The sequence below is a fragment of the Gopherus flavomarginatus genome, chromosome 4 (assembly GCF_025201925.1).
Source record: "Gopherus flavomarginatus isolate rGopFla2 chromosome 4, rGopFla2.mat.asm, whole genome shotgun sequence".
In the NCBI taxonomy this organism is placed as follows: domain Eukaryota; kingdom Metazoa; phylum Chordata; order Testudines; family Testudinidae; genus Gopherus; species Gopherus flavomarginatus.
Window position 1 is genome coordinate 14,221,329 of NC_066620.1, and position 24,307 is coordinate 14,245,635.

Genomic DNA, 24,307 nt, shown 5'->3' on the forward strand with positions numbered 1-24,307 from the left:
CAGCCTGACTGTCCTGAGGATTGGTCAGGCTGAAGCAAAGTTTCCTCCTGTGGGAATCTTTGCAGCCCTTAGAATATGAACTGTAGGAATGTTGGGGACAGTCATCAGAGCAAATTATTGAAATAAATACAGGAATACTAAAACATTGAACAAGATGTAAAAGATCTGCAAGAAGGGAGGAGCAACCTGACCAGGCCTAATAATAATGAGGAGAAGATAAAAAGTAGGGGGCTGCAGAAGTTGTGATTTCCCCCTTGCATGCTGAAGGGGGGAAATCTGTGCACCGAGGATCTTTGCCCCTGCAGGGGTACAGATAAGTATGGACCATGGTGGCTTGACCCTAAATACGGATTTTTTAAAAAATCATGAAGCACATTTATACTGGCAAAAGACATATAAGTAACTACCAATATCTTGCTGACATGGTCAACAAGTGTTGAATTGTGATAGTCGTGATTTGTTTACTATGATTGGGGGTCTCCATTACCTATTGTGAGATGAAGAGTGACAGAAGAGTGAAAAAGGAGATGCAAGTGCCCACCCATATAGACTTCCATTGGAGGATTCTAGCCTTGCTACTGTAGGTGGGCCAGAGACAGAAAATTTGGATCTGAGTCTGAACTCCAAAATCTTTGGTGGAGTTTGTATCCTGGATGTTGTGTTGGACTCATCTCTACATTACATCTTCCATCTCAGTCTCTAATGATTAAACATTGAAATGATATTGGCATCCTTCTAAGTAACATCATGTTGTGGAACATAGGATCATAGAATCTACATGGCAAACTTCACCAATCATTCTTAAACAAAATATCTCAAATGAAGGGGTGGGCTCTGACTTAACCTATGTAGCCCTTCTGCTCCTCTGAGCTGGCAGCAACAAGGGCCGGGTTCAGTATCCAGGGGTTCCTTTTCAATAACGCGATACAAAACCGGCTCGAGCCCCCACCCAGTGACCTGGGACAATTACATACCACCTCCCCGGGTGCCTCTAAGAGGCAATACTTCCCCTCTCGCAAGCACAGAGTCTGAGTGTAGCAAAATCCTTTTAATAAAGGAGGGAAGCAATGTGGCATCATATTGGGGAAACACCACAAACAGGATTCATAACATAAACCATGAGCAAAAGACCCACCAAGTAAGTTTTGACAGTGTCCTTTTCCCCTTAGGGTCTTAAGTCCAATCACCCCAAAGTCCAACAACCCAAAAGTCTCTGTTCCTGGGTTCAAAAGTTTATCTGCAGAGTTTTACCCCCCCCAGCCTAGATGGAAATGGGGGGGGCACAGGGTGTTAAGGGGCACTTATGTGGGTTGAGGCTGACTGCCTCGCCTCTCTGTGGAGTTCTGCTGCAGCCTTCACCACGACCGACTCCACTCCACCAGCTGCGCTGCTCCTCCAGCCGACCCGTGAGCCGCTCCACTCTGCTCGCTCGCTATTCCGTGGGCTACTCCAACCGTCCCGCAAACTGCTCCGCTCCGCTCCCTGTTCCGTGGGCTGCTCCAACAGTGCTGCAAAGTGCTCCACTCTGCTAGCTGCCTAATGATAGATCTTCAGGCTCCCCGACTAGTTAACCCAGCACTCAGCTCAGTAAGTTTAGCTCTTTTAGTGATTTCAGCTTGTAGCAGGGGAGCCCCAGTGCTGGTGCACCATTGGCCCAAAGTGAATTCAGCTCAGCAGCCTCTAGATGGATTCCTAATGAAATCAAAATTAGCTCTGCTCTTCAATAGTGGAGAGAGGAGAAGGTGCAATTGGTGTTCCAGGCCCTCAAAAGGTACACATACCAGTCCCCAACCTCTCTCAATTCATTGGGTTTTGGAACACATGTCCCTTGTCTAGCAAGTGCTACTTAGTTGATGGTGAGATTCTCTGTCATAAAACAGGTTCATAGTCCCTCCTTCACATAATCAGGGTAACAACACTTTATTCTTCCTGCCCCAATAACAGAGAAATTGAAGATCCCACAGCTGTCAAAGTGACCATTTTAGGCTGCCGTGGGCTATGCTAGGCGGGCTGGGTGTGCCTGTGCAAACAAGATCAGCCCCTGAAATTCTTTTCCACTCTCACCATAATTCACCACCAGATGTCTGAGTAGAGCTCATCCTGACTCTGCTTACATCTATACCAGCTCTGCAGCAATAGAACTCCGTTTGGCCTGATTCTCCACTCTTTCGCACCTTATTTACATATGTATTCATATTTATTTGGCTTTCTGCAATAATAAAAAGGGATGCCTATCCGAGAACTCTAGACCCCCCATGTCTAGACCAATTGTAAAACCAAATGAAACAGTCAGCGGAACTGAACACCCTATAAAACACAAAAGTCTCCTCCATCCCCATACAACTAACCCCACCCTTGATATCAACTCTCACAGATAAATTTACCTGAAATAGTGCCCAGTTACATCTCTGCAGAGGTGTAAAATGCTGCCCAATCAGAATGATAGACTTACATTCTTGTCTTCACTTTGCCCATGTGTAAATGACTATATGAGGTGTTAGAATGCCATAAATTTGTTTCCATGTGGCTTACTACCTTACCTAAAGTTGATTAAAATTAATCTTTTCTATGAGTAAAACGGGAATACAAGACTATTGAGTTTTTTTGGGAAAGAAAGACGTAATAGAAAATGTCAATTTAATATTTGATGGACATGCATGGACACTAATTGGCAACTTCTGTTGGCAACCTCAGAACAGACATAAGGACTGAATGGGTTTGAAAAGTGATCCACATTCTCATTCCAATCAGGACTGAGGCACAGTGGTAGGGCAGTGTGCCAAATCTTGCGATGGTGTTGCCTATGCCAGGCCTGTGGATACAATAAACACTTTCTTTGCCAGTGATGTCAACCCAGCAATTTTCATCAGCATTAAATTCACTTTAATTTAAAAAAAAGAAAAAAGAAATAAAAAATACCCCTGAATAATGGTCCCATTTCTTGAATTATTCTTTTTTTGCTCTTTTTTGAGCTATCTTCATGTGGCCTGTCTTTCACTATGATTTACAAATAAAGACATTGACAAGTATTGTGCAGATGCCTTGACTTTAAAGGCGTCCCATATCTCTGGAAGACCGGTTTCTTGCACAATGGACTTTGTTAATATGGTTCCGTGACAGGGAGCTTGCTACAGTCACTGCCTCTGGCAATAACTTTCTGACATTTAGATTATATTCTGGAGGGATTCATAAACTATACTGATGGGGGTTTTTTTAATATTCCATATATTCTTAAAGCAAAGAAAACGATTTTTTTTAAAGTAGCAGTGTTCCTGGTTTGCCGTGTATTTCAACTGATAGTGCTCTGTCTTAGTAGTCACTGGGGTGCTTCTTTAAACTGAGAAAAGTTGTTGAGATTTCAGATGTGAACCTACTGTTCAGAAATTCTAAGAAAGGTTTCCACTTCAACATGTGTGGACCAGGTTACTTAGAAAAGCAATACCTTCCTGATTTTATCTACGGAAATAGTTATTACTTTAAACTTGCTGCATTAATAAATCCAAAAAGACATCCAAATACTTGAGCTAGTCAAGTGATAATGATATGAAGCTAGAGTTACACCTCAGTGCATTTCAGTAAGTGGAATATAGATATAAGGAAACAGTTCTATTACTGGGACATAATATTAAGCATAGTTTGCAAATGGAGTGCTAGAAAAATTAGCTGAGTAATGCTACTTATCCTGCACCAAGTGCCAAAAGTCTAGGCATTAGTAAAGTGTACATATCTATAGGCGGAAAAGCAGACCTCTATGGTAATATGAATCTATGGATAATTCATACTTACTCTCATGTATGAATGTAGTTGTTTGGTCCTCATTGTTACAATCTAAGCATTTCTGAATTAGAGTCACTGTAGTCAGTGGGTCAGGGCCAGGGGTGGCTCCAGGCCCCAGCACACCAAGCGCGTGCTTGGAACGGCAAGCTGCGGGGGGGGGGGGGGCGCTCTGCCGGCACCACGAGGGCGGCAGGCAGGCTGCCTTCCGTGGCTTGCCTGCGGAGGGTTCACTGGTGCCGCGGCTTCGGTGGACCTCCTGCAGGCGTGTCTGTGGAGGGTCCGCTGGTCCCATGCTTGGGGCGGCAAAATCCCTAGAGCCGCCCCTGGTCAGGGCTTGATACACAGCCCACTGAAGTCAACGGAAGGCTTATGCAGGCTTTGATCAGGCCCAGAGCCCACTCATAGTAGTTCATGGTCACTGACACAGAAAAATACTGTTTTTTTCTATGAACAATTTTTTCTGTTGAAGGTTTTTTCTTTTGCCAATAAACTTCTAAAATGTAAGCAGGAAAAAAAATAGGATGAGCGTATAAAAATGTGCTGCAGGAAGACATTTCTCTGTGCCTAGAGCAATAGCTTAGTCTTAACTTTAAAGGGAAGAGAAACAGCCACGTCTCTCTGTTTCATATCTTCCTATGGGTAAAACAGCTCTGACATTTTCAATCCAGATATGTTGTGAAATTCCCTCAGCTGTTAGTCTGCAAGAATGTCCAGATACAATGTATTGCCACAGGACCTCCAGCAAATCAGGAATCCTACCCTGCAACTCTTGTTCACGTACATAGTTCTTACTCATGCCATTGATTTCAGTGGACCAGTCACATGAGTAAATGTTACAGTAAAGGGCCCAGTATTTGTATTGCTTAGCTGGAATCCATTGTTCCTTCTAAGAGAATCCTTGTTCGGTTTTCTATCCACTGATTTTTATTGATAAATGTGCTTTTATAACTTCTACTGGGAAACACAGCAGAAACCTATCAGAACCTACAGAAATTCTGGGATTGGGGGTCAAATTAGAAAACACCTACAATTTCTCTCTTGGAACCCCATCATTTTGCCAGCGCCATTTTCAAACTGCTGTCAGGCAGCACAGAAGGCACACTGCTGAGTGCTGCAATACTGACAGTCATTAATACAAACTGGATATTGCAGTTGTACAGACAGATGGATTTGACGCAGCAGCTTTAGATGCCGCAGCAGTATGGCAACAGGTGGAGGAGGAGTGGGAGGAAGAAATGGAGCAGTTAGTTCTGCAGGGCATTTATCTGGAGCAGCTTCACTTGGTGGAGTGCCACTCCTGGGCTTGATCAACTGACACTGACTGGTGGGACAGGATAGTGAGGCAGCATTGGGATGACCAGCAGTGGCTGTGGAATATCAGGATGCAGAAGACTACTTGCCTATTTGGTTGATTGAAATGGTGGTCCCAGTATGGTTTGTTTCCCATCGTTTGCAGAACAGTGCTGGCATGGGATGCTGTGCTTGACCTTCACAACAAATGGTGCTCCATCACAGCTATTTGCCTTGGCATTTGTCTTCCTCAAGTCCCATTCCTGGGTCATATGCTCCATTCTGAGCCTTTCTGAGTACTCCAGGAAACCATCCTTCTACACTTCTACCTTTGTGGACTTCCCTTGGGATGCAGTCACTAGGTCCTGGAACATTTCCTCTGTTATCATCTTTTTTTCCTTTGGAGTTTAGTCAGCCTCTCAATGACTGATAAGCTCCCTGTGTGCATGGACAGAGGCATTGCAAGTTCTAAGGGAAATCAGAAAAAGCACAAGCAATTACTGTCCCCCATTCCAGCAACAATAAACTGTTGCTTTTCTCACAACTTGAAATGCTATTTCCAACTTCTCTTTGCACTCTGGGGTTTGCTTTGAGAGGTTAAGACATTTTGAAAATTACAACCCTCTTGTATAAGAAACTTATGAAAATGCTGGTGTGATGGTGACATTGGCAGCTTTAGATGGGTGGAGGGTTGTGGGGTGGGTGCATCGGGGGGCTGTGGTGGTTTTAGGTGAATGGGATATGTGGAATGGTTGGGTGTAGGCCTTTAGGTTTTAAGTGTGGGGGGCTTGTTTTGATGGAGGACAGTCAGGGACAGGTTTCACAGTGGTAGCAGTGTTAGTCTGTATCAGTCGGGGACAGGTAAGCTATCACATGTGCTCTTCTGCAGGCTGTCCTTACATTGGAGGATGTTACCCTGAGGCAAGCTTGCAGGAGACATAGAAGGGAAGATAGGAAGCACTGCTCTTTACCAGGATGGTGTTGCCACAGCTGGTGCAGAAATGGAAGGGAAATGGTAGCTGAATGAGCAGTCCCAAGACAGCAGCAGTGCCTTGCAATGTGCATGCCAAAATAGAGCACTATCCTTGCCTTAAGTTTTCTTTTATGACACCCACAGATCAGCATAAAGTGCACTAAAACACAAAAGAAGAGTATTGTTCAATAATTGTTTCAGGTAGCCAGGAATGCCTAATAATGGCTACAAATATATGCATTTTGAAATGTCTGTAAAGCCTGTTTGGGGCAACTTACCTCTTCAAATCTCAAGTTAGCTAAAAGATGGGGGCTTTATAAAAGAGTAAGTCAATTTTTTCTATTGCTTTTTTCTTTATCTGTTCCTACCATATACAGTACGTTTGATTTATTTTAAAAACTCCTTGGTGCTAGTGTAACATCTGCAGACCCCAGTCATCGTCGGGTAGGATTGAACTGGGGATCTCTGGAGCTTAGTGCATGAGCTAAAAGCCAGCTGGCTCTTAGCTGAGGCTGTAGAGCAGCATCTGTCTCTTTCTCTCCCCCCCACTACCTCTCCTTGCAGATGGGACAGAACACCACACTCAGGAGGTGTGTGGGTTACATCAGCATCATGAGTAAGGGGCAGGAGGTTGGCAAGGAATGGGGCAGAGGGGGAGTGAGCAAGAAGCGAAGTGGGAAGCAGGGTTTGGAGGTAGCAAATGTGGTCAGTGATTGTGGTACATAATACTGCAGGGAAATAAAGTTTTATAGCTTTACATCTCCGGCATGGGTGCCATTTTCAGCACATTGTGGGGGAAGAGCATTAAAAGTCAATGAAATGGACAGAGTCTTCTAGCTCTGGTGGTTGTTGTTAAACTGGATAGTCAATTGCTTGTCCATCCTTTGATTTGTTATGAAATATGTTCAAGAGGCCAAAAACCAATGTCAGTCAGGTTTGTTGCTGTAAGCCAGTAATAACATAGTATGGAAAATGTGTATGGTCCCAATCTCAGGGAAGCTGTAATGCAGCACAGTTGCATTCACTGTACATAGCAGGTGTGCTCCCAAAATTGACATTTCAGCTGCTATTATTTAGATGATGATTTTACAAGTTACATATCTCTTTACACATCACTAACATACAACCGATCAGTTTGTTCCAGTTCCCTAACGCGTTCTGTTCTTTCCTTATCTTTGTTTTGGATACTAGCATTCCAGGTACTGGTCCACAAAGGGACTTCCCGAGCTTGTACTAAGACATAAAACCAAATGTATCTTGGTTGCGATAAGTTTTCTATCTGCTTAAGCCAAGTGCTTATTTCAGCAGATGCAGGGAGTTATGGGATATTTGGCATAAATGAACAGGATTATGGTATAAGCCAGTTTAGGCTATTTGTACTTAATTGTTGTACTTATTGTTTCTTAATGCATATGTATATATTAATCACCCTATATATATATGTTTGTGTGTATCATCCACCACATATACATAGAGTGGATAATACATATTATTAATATGATATATATGTTAGCTAGTGTATATTAGTTAACAATGGTGAACAACCAGCGCTCGGAAATCCCCCTATAAGTTGTATTTCACATAATATCAGAGCACTACGCTGCAGCATTTTGAGGCTGGTTGCCGGTAGTGCTCTCTTCCACAGCAGTTTGTTGGGTTGTTTGCATGGGATTCTTGTGTAACCTCTGAGACTGCTAGATCATACAGTTCTTACTTTCTAGAAAAATCTTCTGGTGGGATCCCTTACATGGTGTCAAGGGTACTTGCTATGTTGTCTGGAGTGCTTTATGGAAAACTCATTCTCATATCATTCTTGGGTGTAGTGGTAGCACCATTTGCAAAAATGAAGTCCAGTTTGTCATGTTGTGAGCACGGTAGTGGGAGCATTATTGAGGATCTTGTTCTGGTCTCATGCCTTCAATTAGTCCTCCCAGGGCTCCTTTGCTTTCATTCAACCCTGGTACCAGCTCTGGTAATGTCCCCTTTTCTTCATTTGCTCAGACAGTGTCCTATAGATGTCTGCATTCCAGTGACTCTTCTCAAGATAGGACAGGACATACATCTTTCCAAAGAGTGCAGTCTAGTCCACACAGCAGCTTGGTGGGTTGGGATGCATGGCTGCTATAATGGTACGTGAACTCACCACTACCTCGTATCAAAGAGAGCTCTGGAGGCTGAGTGTCTGCATTTCAATGGAGAGGTTACATTTTGTCAAGGTTACCCCTGGACAGAGGCGAAAGTAAGTTGGTACAGGCCGGCACAGCGTACTGGTAAGAAAGAGGCCGCTGGTACGGGCTGGTACGCAGCCGATGTAGAAGCGCTTTAAACACTGTACCAGCATGGTCGCTGACTGGGGGTTGCAAAAGGGGAAGCTGCCCCGGGGCCCGGTGATTTAAAAGGGCCCAGGGCTCCCAGCAGCAGTCAGAGCCCCAGGCCTTTAAATCGCTGCCAGAGCCCAGGGTAGCACAGGACAGGCAGCGCTGAAGGGCTGGCTGGGGAGTTCGCCACAGGCCTGCCCCTTACACCCTTCCAGGGGCCCAGAGCTACCCCCCCCAACACACCTTCCCAGGAGCCCAGCCGCCCTGCATACCAGTAAGTCCTTTAAGTTACTTTCACCCCTGCCCCGGAGCTGTGGAGGGAACAGATACACAGGCAAGCTGATGCAGGAGGGAAGCTTTGCAGTGGAGGATAACAATGTAGGCCTGACAGAAGCAGAAATCCTAACGGGAACAGGTTACTCCTGTTCCCAGGGGGATCGCTTACTGTGGCCTAAGATGCAAAATACCTCACTTGAAAGGGTTGTGTGGGAATGCAAGGCACTGTAAACTACACTTACACTGCTGTAACGCCCCCATGTAGACAAGACCTTATGGTCTGCCATCCTGTTGTAATGATCCTTTCTCTCTGCTTCATCGAGCAGTGTCCCATCCCCAAAAAACATTCCGAGTGCCGTGCGTTTATTGCTCAGCAGTATTCTGTCATCACCACTCACTAACAAAAAGTAGCTTCATATGCTTGAATGATCCTGGTTGCAAAGACTGCGGTTAAAATCTTGGATGACTCATTGAGTTGCCTCTGTGCCAGGCCACTGCTGAGTGTTTTTAAGAAACCTCACCTCTATTGTGTCCAACAGTGGGTCACCCCACACAAAACATATTTCTGGTGTGAAAATTCCAGCCTGCAGGTAAGCTTGAAATTAACTTGAGTGAGTATCTGTGTAAGTAAAACTCAATCACTTCACTGTTTGGTGGGGGAGGAGGGGAAGGCAAGAGAGGTCTGTGTAGCTGAAACTGATTTCCTCTCTAATCTGATGCATTTTGAACTCATTAGTCACCCCGTTCTTCGTATGGATCGTGTCAGCATCCGTAAAATAGAATCCCCAATCTTGAGCATGGCTGTTTTATTGGAGTGAAACAATTTGGTTCAGTTTATTTGCAACTGGAGTAGAAGCTACTACGCATTCTGTGTGAGTAGCTAGACCCTTGCTGCGGTGTATGTATAGTCTGCTGCACATCAAGTATTGCAGTACATAAAAGAAACCATCTCTGAGGTGGCATAAAGAAAAGTATCTGATGTCTTAGCAATTGGGTACTAAGGATTTCCATTTCAGATGGTCTCAAAAGTTGCAAACAGATTTTACATTCAGTGTGACTCCTGTGTTGTGAGGCTACGTAGCTAGGCAACCCACGAAGAGAAACTGCGCTGATGCTGCAATGAGGTTTAGATACACTGCACATATCAGTAGAAATGTCTTCATAATAAAAGCAGCCAAAGCAAAATTTGATCAAACTTGCTCTGCATGAGAAGGGGTATTTCAAATAGCACCTGTCACTCTGGTATCCTATTACTGCTCCAAATTTAGGAACACAAAAGCCCAGACCTAAAAACTGTTCCCTCTTTCTCTTCCTTTGAAGCAGGGGAATGTGACTTTTTGTTTAAAGGCCTTTTTTTCTTAAAAGCATTCAATCCGGGGAAGGTTATATTGAAAAGATTGTTTTACACCTTGATCCGAAAACAGTCAGGCATAGGCTCAGTCTGATCTCTTCTGGCCAGCTGGGGTTCCTGCCAGAGAGAATGGTTTTTTCCCAGTACTTGGTAGTCTACCCAGCTGCATTGTCTCAGTGGAGAGATGAGGTAGAAGGTTCACAAAGGGCAAGACAGATATTTAGATTCCAGTCCATTTAGTGCCTCAATATGTCCCCTCCCTCCCTTAAACCTCAGGAAGTGGGGAGGATTTTGGTATGCTGTTACTACATTGACTTCTGTTGGTCAAGTTGGAGAGGAAATTTGTATTCTTTTGGTTGGCTAGGAAAGGAGCTTCTGCAGTTTAGGCCCAACAGGGGACGTTATCCGGCTGGCAGTAATGGTGTCCTGTCAAGTAGTAATGATTCTCAGTCAGAAAGGCATGAAAAGGATAATGAGAAATATGGCAGTTGTCAGTATGGATGTAAAACTACATAAGGGCAACCAAGTGGATGATTGTCTGCATCCTTGTAGGTGCAAAAGAGCATAAGGATGGTGAAAAGAAGAGTTGGAGGGGAAGGGCATACATAGTATCTACCACTTTGTCAGCCTATTATATTTAGTTTTGATAGTTGGATTTTACTCCCCTGGCGCCATTTCAGCCAGCACCAACTAATAGTCTAAGAAGGTTTAGTTGGCAACTAAACAGAGAAATCCCCGAAGTTTAATTACACATTTTGGTTTTCACTTTCTGTAGATGGTGTGAGAATGTTGTGCTGCACATCCTTCATTATCTTAGTAGAAACAGTACAGTCATATCTTGGAGTTCCTACTAGTTAAGTGCCTAAGGGCAGGAACTTTTTCAGCAGGACACCTATTTTTGTACAATAAATAAGCCCAGTAGGACATCTAAATAGTTGTCATTACTCACAGGTGTTAGGATATAGATATTCAAGCCTGTCTGCAAAGGCCTATACTTTAAGAATTTAGGTGTATTCTTATCACTTAGCTAGTTATAGAGGTATAAAAGAAAGAATCAGAATTACTGTCTGTGTAATGGCCATCTCTTACCGTGACAGGCTAAGACCTTCAGCTAAGATGTAGTTAGGCAGCCATAAGCTGGGAAGTGTATGGTCACATCCTCACATTACAAACTAGTCACATTGAAATAAGGTGCTATTGGGCTATTAGGAATACAATCCTGTCCTGATATTCCTATCACCTCCAGAGAAAGGGAAGAGCCTAGAAGATGTAAAAGGAAATTTAGTTTGATCGCATCCTGTCTGGCAAGAACTCACTTATCAATAGACGCAGCTGGAGAACCCTTATGTCTGTACAGATGTTGTTGTGAAATCCTCACTTCTGTATTGTTTTGTATGTTTGTTTGCATGGTCTCTGTCTGGTTCTGTAATTGTTTCTGTCTGCTGTATAATTAATTTTGTTGGGTGTAAACCAATTAAGGTGGTGGGGTATAATTGGTTAAATAACCATGTTACAATATGTTAGAATTGGTTAGTTAAATTTCAGTAAAATGATTGGTTAAGGAACAGCTAAGCAAAACTCAGGTTTTGCTATATAGTCTGAAGTCAATCAGGAAGTGGGGGTGGAGGGGGGAGAAATGGGAACAGGGACTGGGGATGGGGGAATTAAAATCATGTCTTGCTAAAGGGGGAAATGGGAACAGGGGATGGGAACAGGGACACAGGCAAGGCTCTGTGGTGTCAGAGCTGGGAAGGGGGACACTAAGGAAGGAAACTGGAATCATGTTTGCTGGAAGTTCACCCCAATAAACATCAAATTGTTTGCGCCTTTGGAGTTTGGGTATTGCTGCTCTCTGGTCATTCGAGAAGGACCAGGGAAGTAGGAGGGTGAAGGAATAAGCCCCCTAACATCTTGGTGCCGTGACTTGAATGCATCGCATCAGATAGGTGAGTGGCAGCCTGTAAGTCCCCCTCCCCAACAGTCCGCGCAGCTGCTTGGAGGGGGTATAGTGAACTCTCGTGATGGTAGTTGCGGGTTCTGGCAAGCCAGAGTAAAGGATTTTTTGGATAAATGGATAAGGAGGAACCAGGGCTCATACCAGGTGCAGGGGGCAGCCTGGGATGAGATTAAAAAGGAAATGGAGAAAGCATTAGGGGACCCCAAGGAATGGGGGGTGGCCGAGGAGCCCACTCTCCTTCGGTATATGGGTAGTGGAAGAAGATCCCTGCCCATGGGGACTGGATGCCTTCCAGGGAAAGGAGGCACTTTAGTCCACTTGTGAGAGGTTTGAAGTAAGGGCAGCATTATGGGAAGCTGCCAGTAATCTTTCAAGTTTGATGCTGTTTCAGCAAGGGCTGCTGAAGCATTGTAAATTAGTTAGGGTGGTTAAAGAGGATTTGGCACAACAGAGTTTAGAGTCAGAAGCATAGTTAAGAGACCAGCTTTAGAGACAGGAGCTGGGACTTGGTCCTGGAGGAGTGGAGAAAAGAAAAAGAAAAAAAAAAGAAAAGGTTTCAAGGTGGAAAATGGCAGGGTTTGCAGGAGCAGGTAACAACCCCCACTCTTCTCCCAGAGCCAGGATGAGAACCTGGGGGTAAGGTTCCCAGCTGTTTGAAGCTGGGGCGCCTACTCTTGGTTCAGAACTAACTATATCCTTTCCTCCTTCTTTTCCTCAGTTTACTTAATTTGCTGCTGGTAGCCTGTTCTTTAAACTGACCTAACAGGTTTAATTGGTTTCTTTCCACCTCTTCCCTGTCCTTTTCCCCTGCTTTTCCACACTTTTGTTTTTCTGAAGTTTTGATGGAGGGCAGGGCCGGTGCAACCATTTAGGCAGACTAGGCGGTTGCCTAGGGCACCGAGACTTGGGGGCGCCAAAAAGCGCCCCCCAATTTTTTTTTAAATGGTTGAGCAGTCGCTGCTGCTGGAACAGAGAGGGAGTCTGAGCTGCCGGCGGCAGCCGGCAGCCCAGGAGGACCCCTGGGTCAGGGCGCCGCCGCGGCAGCCGGCAGCCCAGGGGGACCCCCGGGTCAGGGCGCCGTTGCCGGCAGCCCAGGGCTTCCTCTGGGTCAGGGCGCCGCCGCGGCAGCCAGAAGCCCAGGGGGTCCCCCGGGTCAGGGCGCCGCCGCGGCAGCCAGAAGCCCAGGGGGTCCCCCGGGTCAGGGCGCTGTTGCCGGCAGCATGGGGGTCCCTCGGGTCAGGGCGCCGCTGCGGCAGCCGGAAGCCCAGGGGGTCCCCCGGGTCAGGGCGCCGCTGCGGCAGCCGGAAGCCCAGGGGGTCCCCTGGGTCAGGGCGCCAGCAGGGCCGCCTAGAGAGGGGGGGCAAGAGGGGCAATTTGCCCTGGGCCCTGCAGGGGCCCCCACGAGAGTTTTTCGAGGCTCCTGGAGCGGGATCCTTCACTCGCTCCGGGAGCCCCGGAAAACTGTCATGGGGCCCGGGCCCCTGGAGCTTCTTCTGCTCCCGGTCCTTGCTGGCGGGGGGTCCTTCCGCTCCGGGGCAGAAGGACCCCCCGCCTGTGAATTACTGCTGAAGCGGGACCCGCTGCCGACATGCAGCCCGGTTTTCGGCGGTAATTCGGCGGCGGGGGGCCCTTCCACTCTGGGACCAGTCGCCGAAGTGCTCCGGAGACCCGCGGTGGGGGCCCTCCGCCACAGAATTACCGCTGAAGACCCGGCTGCACTTTGGCAGCTGGTCTCGCTTCGGCAGCAATTCGGTGGTGGGGGGGCCCCACGGTGGGTTTCTGGGCCACTTTGGCGGCGGGTCCCAGAGGGGAAGGGCCCCCCCGCCGAATTACCGCCAAAGTGGGGCCCCCCACCAACGAAGACCCCAGGCCCCCAGAATCCTCTGGGCTGCCCTGGCATGCTGCTGGCTACCCAGGGAGGTCCCCTGGGTCAGCACGCCGCTGCCGGCAGCCACCAGCCCAGGGGTTCCACTGCGCAGTCCTGCTTGGAGAGGATGCGGAGCAGAGGTGAGCTGGGGTGGGCATGGGTTCTTAAAAGATGACAAGAGCTTATCCCGGTTTAAGATGATAATTCTTGTAACAGAGGTCTAGGGACTAAGGAAGGTTTGTCACTTCAGTAATCTTTGCCAAATCGAGGTCAAAGAAAGTGTTGTGTTCCCTCATGTGTTATAATTTTCTGGACCAGTTGTGATGTTACCAGAGAAGAGGGGTCTGATTAAAAAAGTCAGATAGATACGGAGCTGAGGTAAAATTTTCAAAAGTGACTTAGGCACATAGGGACCTTATTGACTTTCAGTGAGACTTAGAAGTCCTCAAGTCACCTTTGAAAATGTAAGCTAGGTTCCTAGGTCACCTAGATGCTTTTGAAAGTTTTACTCCTGGACCTCTCCAAAGTTCATTGGGTGTTCTGCTCCAGGCCTATGTATATATTTCAACTTTTTGATTTGGTCAGTTAACACCATGCTATATAGGATAAACAATAATGTTCCCTCTATACCTAATTTGCTGCGATTTTAGATGTTAAGATATGAGATTCTGGGACAGGCATAAAATGCATCCTCCTTTTTGCTCTGTAGGAGCAATAACTCTGTCCTTTCCTTAGAAAGATGGCCCTTTAATTCACAAAAACAGTATTCTCCTTTTCATATTTGTATTGTATCAAGACTTCACTACTTTTTAATAAGGTCATATTCTTTGCCTGTGTGTCCAATATTACCAGTTTACGCTATATTCTAGTGCTTTGGGAATTTCATATTCCAAGCCACTTACTGTACTATAAGTAAGAACTTCCACAGAAGCTCTGCTGGTGCCAGGTATGTTAAGATATTATTGCATTCTGCTGATTTACTGTGGAGGCTGAGATTAATTTGATCTATTCAGGTAGCCTAGGGAGGAATCTCTTTCATTGAAAGTTTTTAAGAATAGGTTAAAGAAACATGGTCAGGCATGATCTAGGTGTGCTTAATCCCCCTCCCTCCCTCAGCAAAGGGGGATGGATTAGATTAACCCCTTGAGTGTTCTCTTCCAGATTCAGTGATTCTTACCTTGATTTACTGCAAATGCTCTCATGAGAAAGAACATGTCTTGGGGAAAATAGTGGCTAAGTAACCCTTGCTTTACTGGATGTTTTCTAAGCATTTTGCTGAGACATTTTATTAACTATGGGTGCCTGTAACCGGGCCAGACTCACCCCCGCGGCACCTCCTACTGATCGTCCTCGGGAATCAGCTCAGTCCAGTGTCCAGAGCACCCTCTGCAGGCCGGTGATCTGCTTTCTAGCTACTGGCCCCGTGTCCCTCCCTGGACCCAGTGCCCTTTTTCATAGGGTGCTGCCCCCTGGCCATGACCCCTTGTTCTCAGGGTCTCCCCTCCCTAGGGAACCCCCGCCCTTTTTTCTACCTTGCCTCAGTGTATGGCTACTGCCAGTCATTGTCTAGCCCCACACCCTGGGGCAGACTGCAGTATCAGCCAACTCATCACTGACAAGGAGGGTTTGGACCTGCTATCTTGCAACCCCCAGTACTCACTCCCTGCAGCCAGGGCCTTCTCCCTCTACAGGCAGAGGGAGACTGTTTGTGGTCCTGGCTTCTCTGCCTTATATAAGGGCCTGTTGCTCAGTTTGGGGCGTGGCCCCAGCTGCAGCCACTTCCCCCAATCAGCCCAGCCTAAAGGCGGCTTTCTCCAGCCACAGCCCCTTCCCAGGGCTGTTTTTAACCCATTCAGGGCAGGAGCAGAGGTCCACCCTGCTACAGTGCCATCTTGGCCCATTGATTTCAGGTTGATACTCATATGGGTATAAGAGTCTGCTACCTTGGGAATTTTAAGTTTTAATTGAAACACCCCAAAGTGAAAAGTTTTCAGCTGAGAACAAAACATTTTTTTGGCTGAAACCCCAAAACGTTCAGTTTTGAGATTTAAAGTCTATATTTTCCTGGAAAATTTAGGCAAAAATTATTTTTTTCACTCATATATATTTTCCTCCAAAAACCAAAACTTCCAACCAACTTTAGTGTTAATGTTACCAGCTCTTTTGAGAAAAACCAAGAATTCTGAGCTTGACAAGTAAAACTAGATTAATTTCACCCTTAGGAATGAAAAACTATGAAACAGATTACAAAGTGGTTTCACTCTGTGTAAGTCGAGGCAGAATTCTACCTCCCTGAATTTTGATATCTAGATATCAGTAATCTACCATACTCGTGTTTCTTCTAAATCTAAATGTAATACTTTGGACAGCAGAAAACAAACTAAAATAAAAGCAATTTGAAGCATGCAACATTATTTTCAAATGCTTCTCTTTTTTTCGTAATCATTTTATTTTTATTTATTTTTTTGACAGATGATGATAATGAAGAGGAGACTGAGATAAATGAGGATACAGGTATGTGAACATGTTTGTCAAAAACATACTTCTGCAAATTATAAAACAGTTTGAGAAACAGCTTAAAATTAATCACATGACCATGGTGAACCTTGTTAGTAGGTTCTATAGTCATCATTCATTGTAGCCCACTGGTTTGTAGTTGTTCCTTATTAACAACTAATTTGAACATGAATGGGAAATAATTACGGTTCCACAGTTTAGTTATTTTACTAAGGTGTGGAAGCAGAGCAACCCTTGGGGACTTGCATTTGCACATTTGCAGTCACTGATTCTGTGTGTTTGTGTGTGTGTGTGTGTAGTCATTGACTCTGTGTATGTGTGTCTGTGTAGTCATTGACTCGGTGTGTGTGTGTGTGTGTGAGAGAGAGAGAGAGAGAGAGATACTTCTGAGTTGGCAGGACACATTTCTGGTATTTTGGCCTTCTGAGTTTATTACATGTATGAATAATTATTGTTCTCTGCCTATTGCATTGGATGGAACTTTTATAAATACTAAAATGTATGGTATTGTGTTAGATGTACAAAATATACACGTGCAAAAGCACACAATGGCCGTTAAAAATTCATCACTTGCTGACAGGTATCATACTGTTGTATTTTTGATACCATGAATGTTTTCTATTCCAACCTCTCCAAAAAACTGTGATATCTCCAATTTCACTTTTTATTGGAACCGAGGCATATGTATTTATATTAACTATATTATTTAGAATTTGGGGGGATTTTTTCATTTATAAATATGTACATTAAATTAATTTTTAAAAGTGTTTAATAGTAGAAATTAAAAATGACTTTTCCACTTTATAGCCAGAATAAGACTCTTAGTATCAGTTCTTTTGTCTTGCTTCCTTTGTAGGCCCATTAAATTAAATGAAGTTACCACATGGGTTAGACTGCAAATCACCACAGAATTAGGTAATTTGAGTGGGACATTTTGCCACATATCTGCTCCTGTGTGGATTTCAAGCAAACAAGATCACTGCTTCTCTCACAGGATGCCCATGGGGTACCACGTATTCAGCACCATATGTTGCTTGGTGCCCTATCACTGAGTTATACTGATGTTGGATGTGCCATTAGTACTTGTATGGCCAAAGTTTAGTATCCTTCATATATTCTTTAACAGTAAAGAGCGATGCCATTTTGACCCTTTAGTGTAAGAACTTAATATTAGTAAGGGATATTTGCATAAATGTCATAAACAGATGAGTTCTGCATTAAGGGAAGAGCTCTGTTTATGGTAATTTAGTCACCAGGCTGACGAGTATCTGCTCTTAAATTCTTTGTGGGAAAAGTTGTTTAATCTGTGTTTAAATTAGGTTGCAACTGCTATTTGCCACTTTCAGTCTTTAATGAATAATCATTTTTCATTCCACTTGACTTCATGAGGTCATGACTCCTGCAGACAGAATCTGTAGCTGAAGCCAATATTGATGATCCTGAACTGCTGAGTCATTCAGATCTAATCTGTACTCAAAGCTCATCTTTGGGTTGTTTCTCTAATGTTTCAGCCTTTAAAGCTTCTGGGATTCCTGGAGTGTGCAGTAGCAGGCCATCTCATGTGGGCTCTTTCAATCCTGAGACTCAGTTCTAATTAAACACAGTTGCAAAGGCTAATAGAAAAAGTTCAGATCCTCACTTAGGCCTGATCTGGTGTCCACTGAAGTCAGTGGACATATTCCCACCGACTTCAATGGACACCAGATCAAGCCTTTGGAGCAGCTGCAGGACTCAGCCATAAGTAAGGAATAGCAGATGGTCAAATGTGTAGTTTATGGGGAGATGAACATGCTGAGAGCGTATTCTCTGTCTTATGTCTCCACCACCCGGGAGTGTGCATATCTTATTACATTTAGAAACTCTGTTCGTCATAATTTTCTTTTTAAGTAAACTGGGATGTTTTAATTGCATGTGTCTCAGATGATCTCCAGTGATATCTGCTGATAACACTATATTAAGCATAACTGGCACTGATGAGTTACGACACTGGAGAACAGTATCTCCAGTAAGTTAGGAAAAAAAAATTTTATTTAAAAAATACCCTATTCTTAAAGGAGACACTCAAAATCAGCCCTCTAATGGCATTTAATTAGTATTTTTTAGATGATCGGTTTATTTTTCAGGATGCAGCATCTTGTAACAGTTGGTAACATACTGTTATATTCAACTCAAAGTGCTCTGATGTTATCATATTTCATACAGTCTGCTGTCAGAATGGCTGAGTCAAAAGGGCAGCTAGAGTAAACTCTGTTGCAGGTTTTTGCCGTTCAGTATCTGATATGTCCTTTATCTGAGAATTATATCTTGCACTGGCAGAGGGAAAGACTAAATGATCAGATAGATTTTGTCCATCTTTAACTGACGTGATTTAATAATGCAGTGCCATAAGGCTTATCATTTTATACCACATTAATGAAACATTATTGTAAATCTTCACTTTTGGATTACCTGGCTTTTGTACACTTATGTTTTCAGACATATAGGAAGGCAAAAATACCTCTAATGCTACCACAGTTATGCTCAGTGATGGCATATGCAAATTATACAGCCATGTGCTCTTATGGGAAGCATAGTTCTGTAAATACATGTTCCAGCACTGTAACATAAGGTTTGTTCCCCAAAGCCAAAGTTAATTTCCTTAGTATTTGGAGTGGGGGGAATAAAAACACATAAACAAGTCTCTCCCAGTTTTCAATTTCCAAAACCTCATTAGACCCATCACTAATTATAAGTGTCCTGCTCTCCTTCAGCTGTGAAAATCTTCCCAACCTAACCATACCCCTGCTCTAGCCCCTTGCCTGCCGTGTTTGCTGTCAAACCTTCTGTTACATACCCAAAGAAAGTTTCCTACCAGTTATCCTATCTCTCCACCAAGAGTGCAACCTGCCTAGTCCCACCCAGCATCAGAAACCTTTCCTACCCAAGATGTTAGACCCAATATTCCCCACTCACATTAGCTTTGAAACCTTTCTGTAAACTATCAGATTGCACATTCTAATATATACATGTGCGTATGTCAGGGCACTTCATCTTAGATGGGAGCTTTTTCTCTGACTGAGAGGAAAATGTCAGGCATTTGTCACTGAGCAGGATTTGTGAATGTTTTGGGAGCTGGGAAAGGCCTCCCTGAAGTGGCATATTGGCCTTGTGGGTTTGACCCAGGGAGAATAGCCATTCCCCAAATATTATTGTGTGTAAATACCTTTTTGCATGAATGCTCACAAATCATAAAGGGTACAAAAGTGGTTAAATTGAACAGCCATTCAAGACTCAAATAAATGGTTGTAAGCACTGTTTTTTGCCATTCTTGGCCAGCTCTATTCATGATATGTGGTATGTCTCTGCAGAACTGAAAGGATTAAGATTTATTTCTTGGCCATAACACAAATACACATTTTTGAAGCTTACAAAAATCCTGTTTTGTCTTTGGAGTGAGGGAAAATCTACTTGTCTGCTAAAAAGCAATGAAAATGTGTTTGAAATCACATTCTCCTGAGATGCTTCCTCCACATCTTTTTTGTGAGCATTTTAAGATTCTTTCAGTAACGGAGAAATACTGTTTCTTTGGCAATAGTAACTGATCTAACTTCTCCCAGTGCAAGCTTCCTCATCCCCCACCCCTATCTTAGTGCAGTCAATTAAGACATTCGATATATTTTCTGATGTATTTAGAGACTCTAAGAAGACCTAGACATGTTATACATGGATACTTAACACTAAAACTTGATTGGCATTTGATTTTTGAGACTAGAGGAAGCCTCACAGATCGATTAGATGATAACTTCATCTTCAGAGGGGAGAATGGTGACTGAAATATTCATATTGATTTGGTCTCCTAGAGTGAAGCATTGCCAAGCCAAAAAGGGAAAACAGCAGCTATCATATGGGGGCATTAGAGCCAGACAGGCCCCGCATCAATACAGTTCATTATAAATACTCTTCTTTTTTTTTTTAAGGAATGATAGAGGGGGCAGCAATTGATCTTTCAAATCTGACAACTTCTATCCTTCGTACTAACCACGTGTTGAATACGACCATTGCTTCTGGCTGACTCTATGTAGATTGAATAGCTGAGTCATTTTTTCTCCCTAATATTTATTCCCTGTGGTTGAGTTTGCATGTCCACCAGCCAGAGAAGAGAGAAGTTGATTTTAGCACTCCAACGATCTTAATTTCATATCTTCTTTTCAAATCTAGTATTACAATTTCCAATTTAGTTGATCACAACTGCTGGCAGGTAACACAGTCTTCTGTCACGTGGTTAACCTTTAGAAAGGAAATGTCCAGTTCCTGAGATCAAGCAAATTCGGGAGTGTTTTCATACTGCAGCAAATTGGTAAATACAAGAGTCCCTTACAATGGGAAGATATAGAAACAATCACCAATTTGAGGTTTTGTCGAATTAACTATTAATGTTAAGTCCCTAGAATTGTGTTTAATACAGCTCTTCATTTTAGAATGTTTTCAAGCATTATTGGCTTCTACTGCCTGTAACTTACAGTCTGACTCAGAATTTGGTGAGTCTTATTGCCACATTTAAGTATGGTATGCCGCAGAAAGAACAATGTCCCAGCTAAGCACGTGGAGAGATTTCTCCCCTTCCCCAAGCTTCTTGTGAGCCAAGGGCTTGGTGAGGGCCAAGTGGGACTGTAAACACCCAGCCAAATCCTGGCTACTGCTCAGAGGTAGCAAATCCTATTACCAAATCCTGACTAATGGGTAGAGAAGTGCAAACTTTTCCCCACAACCTGGCTTCTTGTAGTTTGGAGGTTTGTTCTCTTAGTCCCATGCTGCATGTGACTAAATACATTGAACTTCCAATTTATCAACATCCTTAAATTGTGGGCACCAGAACTGGACACAGTATTCCAGCAATGGTTGCACCAGTGCCAATTATAGAGGTAAAATAACCTCTCTGCTCCTACTCAAGATTCCCTTCTTTATGCATCCCAGGATCTCATCAGCCCTTTTGGCCACAGCATCTCACTGGGAGCTCATGTTCAGCTGATTATCCACCATGCCCCGCCAAATCTTTTTCAGAGTCACTGCTTCCAAGGATAGGGTCTCCCATCCTATAAGTTAGTATAGTGAGATGGGGAGGCTTGATGCATTTATTCACATGGAGCTACACTAATGGTAAGGTGAAATTAAGAAATAGAAATAATTGGAGATAGGTATATCTCCTAGAACTGGAAGGGACCTTGAAAGGTCATCGAGTCCAGCCCCCTGCCTTCACTAGCAGGACCAAGTACTGATTTTTGCCCCAGATCCCTAAGTGGCCTCCTCAAGGATTGAACTCACAACCCTGGGTTTAGCATGCCAATCCTCAAATACTAATAGTTTCTAAAAAGTCTCCTTTTTTCTATTAACAAGCCTCACAAACTTCAGTTTATCTCTTCAAGGAAAAGAACTTGAAACTTACTTGGGTTTTTTTTGTTTGTTTGTTTTTAAAGCAACAGTGTAGGGGCCAGATTTTCAATAGACATCAGTACCCCACAGCTCCTGTTAGGCACCTAAATGAAATGGTCAGATTTCCAAAAGGGCTCAGCAGCTCTGAAAAGCAACACGAGCTGCTGGGTGCTGAACCTTTTTTGAAAATCTAGTCATTTCATTGAGGTACATAAATGGGAGCTGAACTCTTAAGACAATCCAGCACCATTTATGGGTGCTGACTACTCTTAAAAGTCTGACCTGGGTCTCCAGCTGTCATTTGGTGCACTACATTAAGGTCATCAGACATGACAAGCCATTCTGGATACATCTACACAGCAATTAAACACATGTGGATGGCCCAGCTCAGCTGACTTGGGCTTGCAGGGCTCAGGCTTGCAGGGTTGTAAAATTGCTGTGTAGACATTCGGGATTCAGCTGAAGCCTAAACGTTCTACACAGCAATTTTACATCCCTGTGAGCCTGAGTTCCCCAAGCCCAGGACAGCTGACCCAGGCCAGTCACAGCTGTGCCACGTGTCTTGTATTCCAGTGTTAGACATACCCTAAGCTGTTAATACACCAAATCTTCATCATTTTTTGAAGTTTAATCAACTAATTTTAAGTCTTCTGCACACTAGTTCTCAACTACTATAAGTGAGTCCAGCAAACCAAATTTAATCTCTTCCCTTCTTGCTGTTGTATTATGGAAAAGTGGGAAGGAAAAAATTGGAAGACTTCTTCAACTCTGAACATTCTTCTTTGAAGGAACCCTCTCTTAATTAACTTCAAACTTGGTATCAAACCTCTACCTCTGCCTTACATCCATGCTGCCAATTTTTAGGTCAATATTCCTTTGTTAGTGGATTTTGTCAATGAATGCAAAACTGGGCTGCTAACAGAAATCCTTCTTCTTGAACATATTCCTCCACTAGTCCATAACACAGTACGATGCCACCAACCTCCATTGCTTAAAAACAGCTACCCATTAAATGTTATAGATCTGAAGACAGTGAGAGTGCGAAGGCAGAAATTATTTAAATATGAGCTTTATTCAAGGTTGATCTATCTAAGTTCAGTTTGAACCCACACACTCCCATTATGACCCCTAATACAGCATATTAGGCTTTGCTGAAACTTCCAAATGCACATGTAGGCATTCTGCATTGAAAGGAATGCTGAGATAAAATATACTTATTGCTACAATCGCCTGCATATTAATATTTAATAAAATAATATTACTTGGAAATAATATATTTTGCGCTTGCAGAGGAATTGGAACAAAAAGCCCAGTCACCATCTCCCATGAAGTGCAAAGCAAAGAAATCTGAGAACCTGAAGGATGATAATGAGGGTAGGTGGTATTAAAGTTCTTATTCATTGCTCTTTGTTTTTAAATTATGCAGCATACAGTACTTTCATTTTAAAATATCCCTACTATCTATATTGGCTATGCATGTGTGTTTTTTTTTCTTGCTAATATAATTTTGGCTGTAGGTCACGGGAATGCAGTTCTAATACAGGTGTGTTTTATGGCAATGTAGATTCAAAATTAAAAATGCTGTTTTCACATAATTCTCTACTTGTTACTGTTCCTGTAATATGGGAAATTATGGTTTCTATACCTGTGATATGCTCTGATGTTGTGTAACAGATGATGCCGAAAGTAATATACGTTGTCCTTGAAATATGGTCCTCGATGGACTGGGAAGCCTAGGAGTTAGCATGCACTCCATCATGGGGCAGGAGTAGGGGATCTCAGGCTCACCCACACCCTGGTCCCTAGGCAGGTTGGCAGCGTTAGACCTGGAGAGTGTGGTTCCCACTGAGTTACCATCCCTGGCTCACTTCCTACCATGGCTTCTCTTTGCTTCTGATCCCAGATGGGGGTTGGGGGAAGGAAGAGTAGGGCTCAGCATACAGACTGGTACTTCAGGGAGGCGTCTCTAGCCCCATTTGGCAAGAGCCTTCCCGGTAGGTCTGTATTCCTCTCCAGCCTTCTGAGCTGTGTTGCTCCCTTTTCAACCCTGTCTCCAGTTGGAGCATGCTCTCCAGAGTTGGAAGGGTGGAGTTATCTGGACCCAGTACTGTCCTTTAACCCCCTTCCATTCCAGTGTGGGGCTTGTATACCCCATCACAGTTCTGTTGGGTTAACTGTTCAGATAAGTGCACTGTCTACCACAATATTTCCTTTTCCTTTCTGGAAAAGAATTTAGTATGTATATTTACGCATTAGTCATGCAGATAAAACCCCAGTTCAGAAAACTCCTTATGTAAGTGTTTAAGTCCATCCCTATTCAGGGAAGCACTTAACAAAAAGTTTAACTCTAAGCACATGCTTATGTGCTTTCTTGAGCAGGATTGTGTTCCTGAATTGGAGCCTATAGGCGGAAGTTAGTCCATGTGCGCAGGGGTACCAGAGTCTACAGTACTGAAGTGATGCCATTCTGATATTGGATCAAAGTGCAATAATTTTAGGTGGACTGACGTCTCATTCACGGAGTTTCCCATTGAAGACCTTCATGCCGTAAAGATTCAAAGATTTGTAGTGT

The 24,307-nt window shown here is 43.8% G+C and overlaps 1 protein-coding gene across 4 annotated transcripts in view; it reads left to right on the forward strand.

Annotated features, from left to right (window-relative positions):
• The window catches only part of MACROD2 (mono-ADP ribosylhydrolase 2), a 1,364,702-nt gene that overhangs the window by 1,239,554 nt on the left and 100,841 nt on the right, over positions 1-24,307 (forward strand). For all 4 annotated transcript variants that reach the window (XM_050952172.1, XM_050952173.1, XM_050952171.1 and 1 more), the window contains 2 exons: positions 16,284-16,323; positions 23,026-23,109. In XM_050952172.1, the coding sequence (XP_050808129.1) occupies positions 16,284-16,323; positions 23,026-23,109 (124 nt within the window). The remainder of the gene's footprint in view (positions 1-16,283; positions 16,324-23,025; positions 23,110-24,307) is intronic.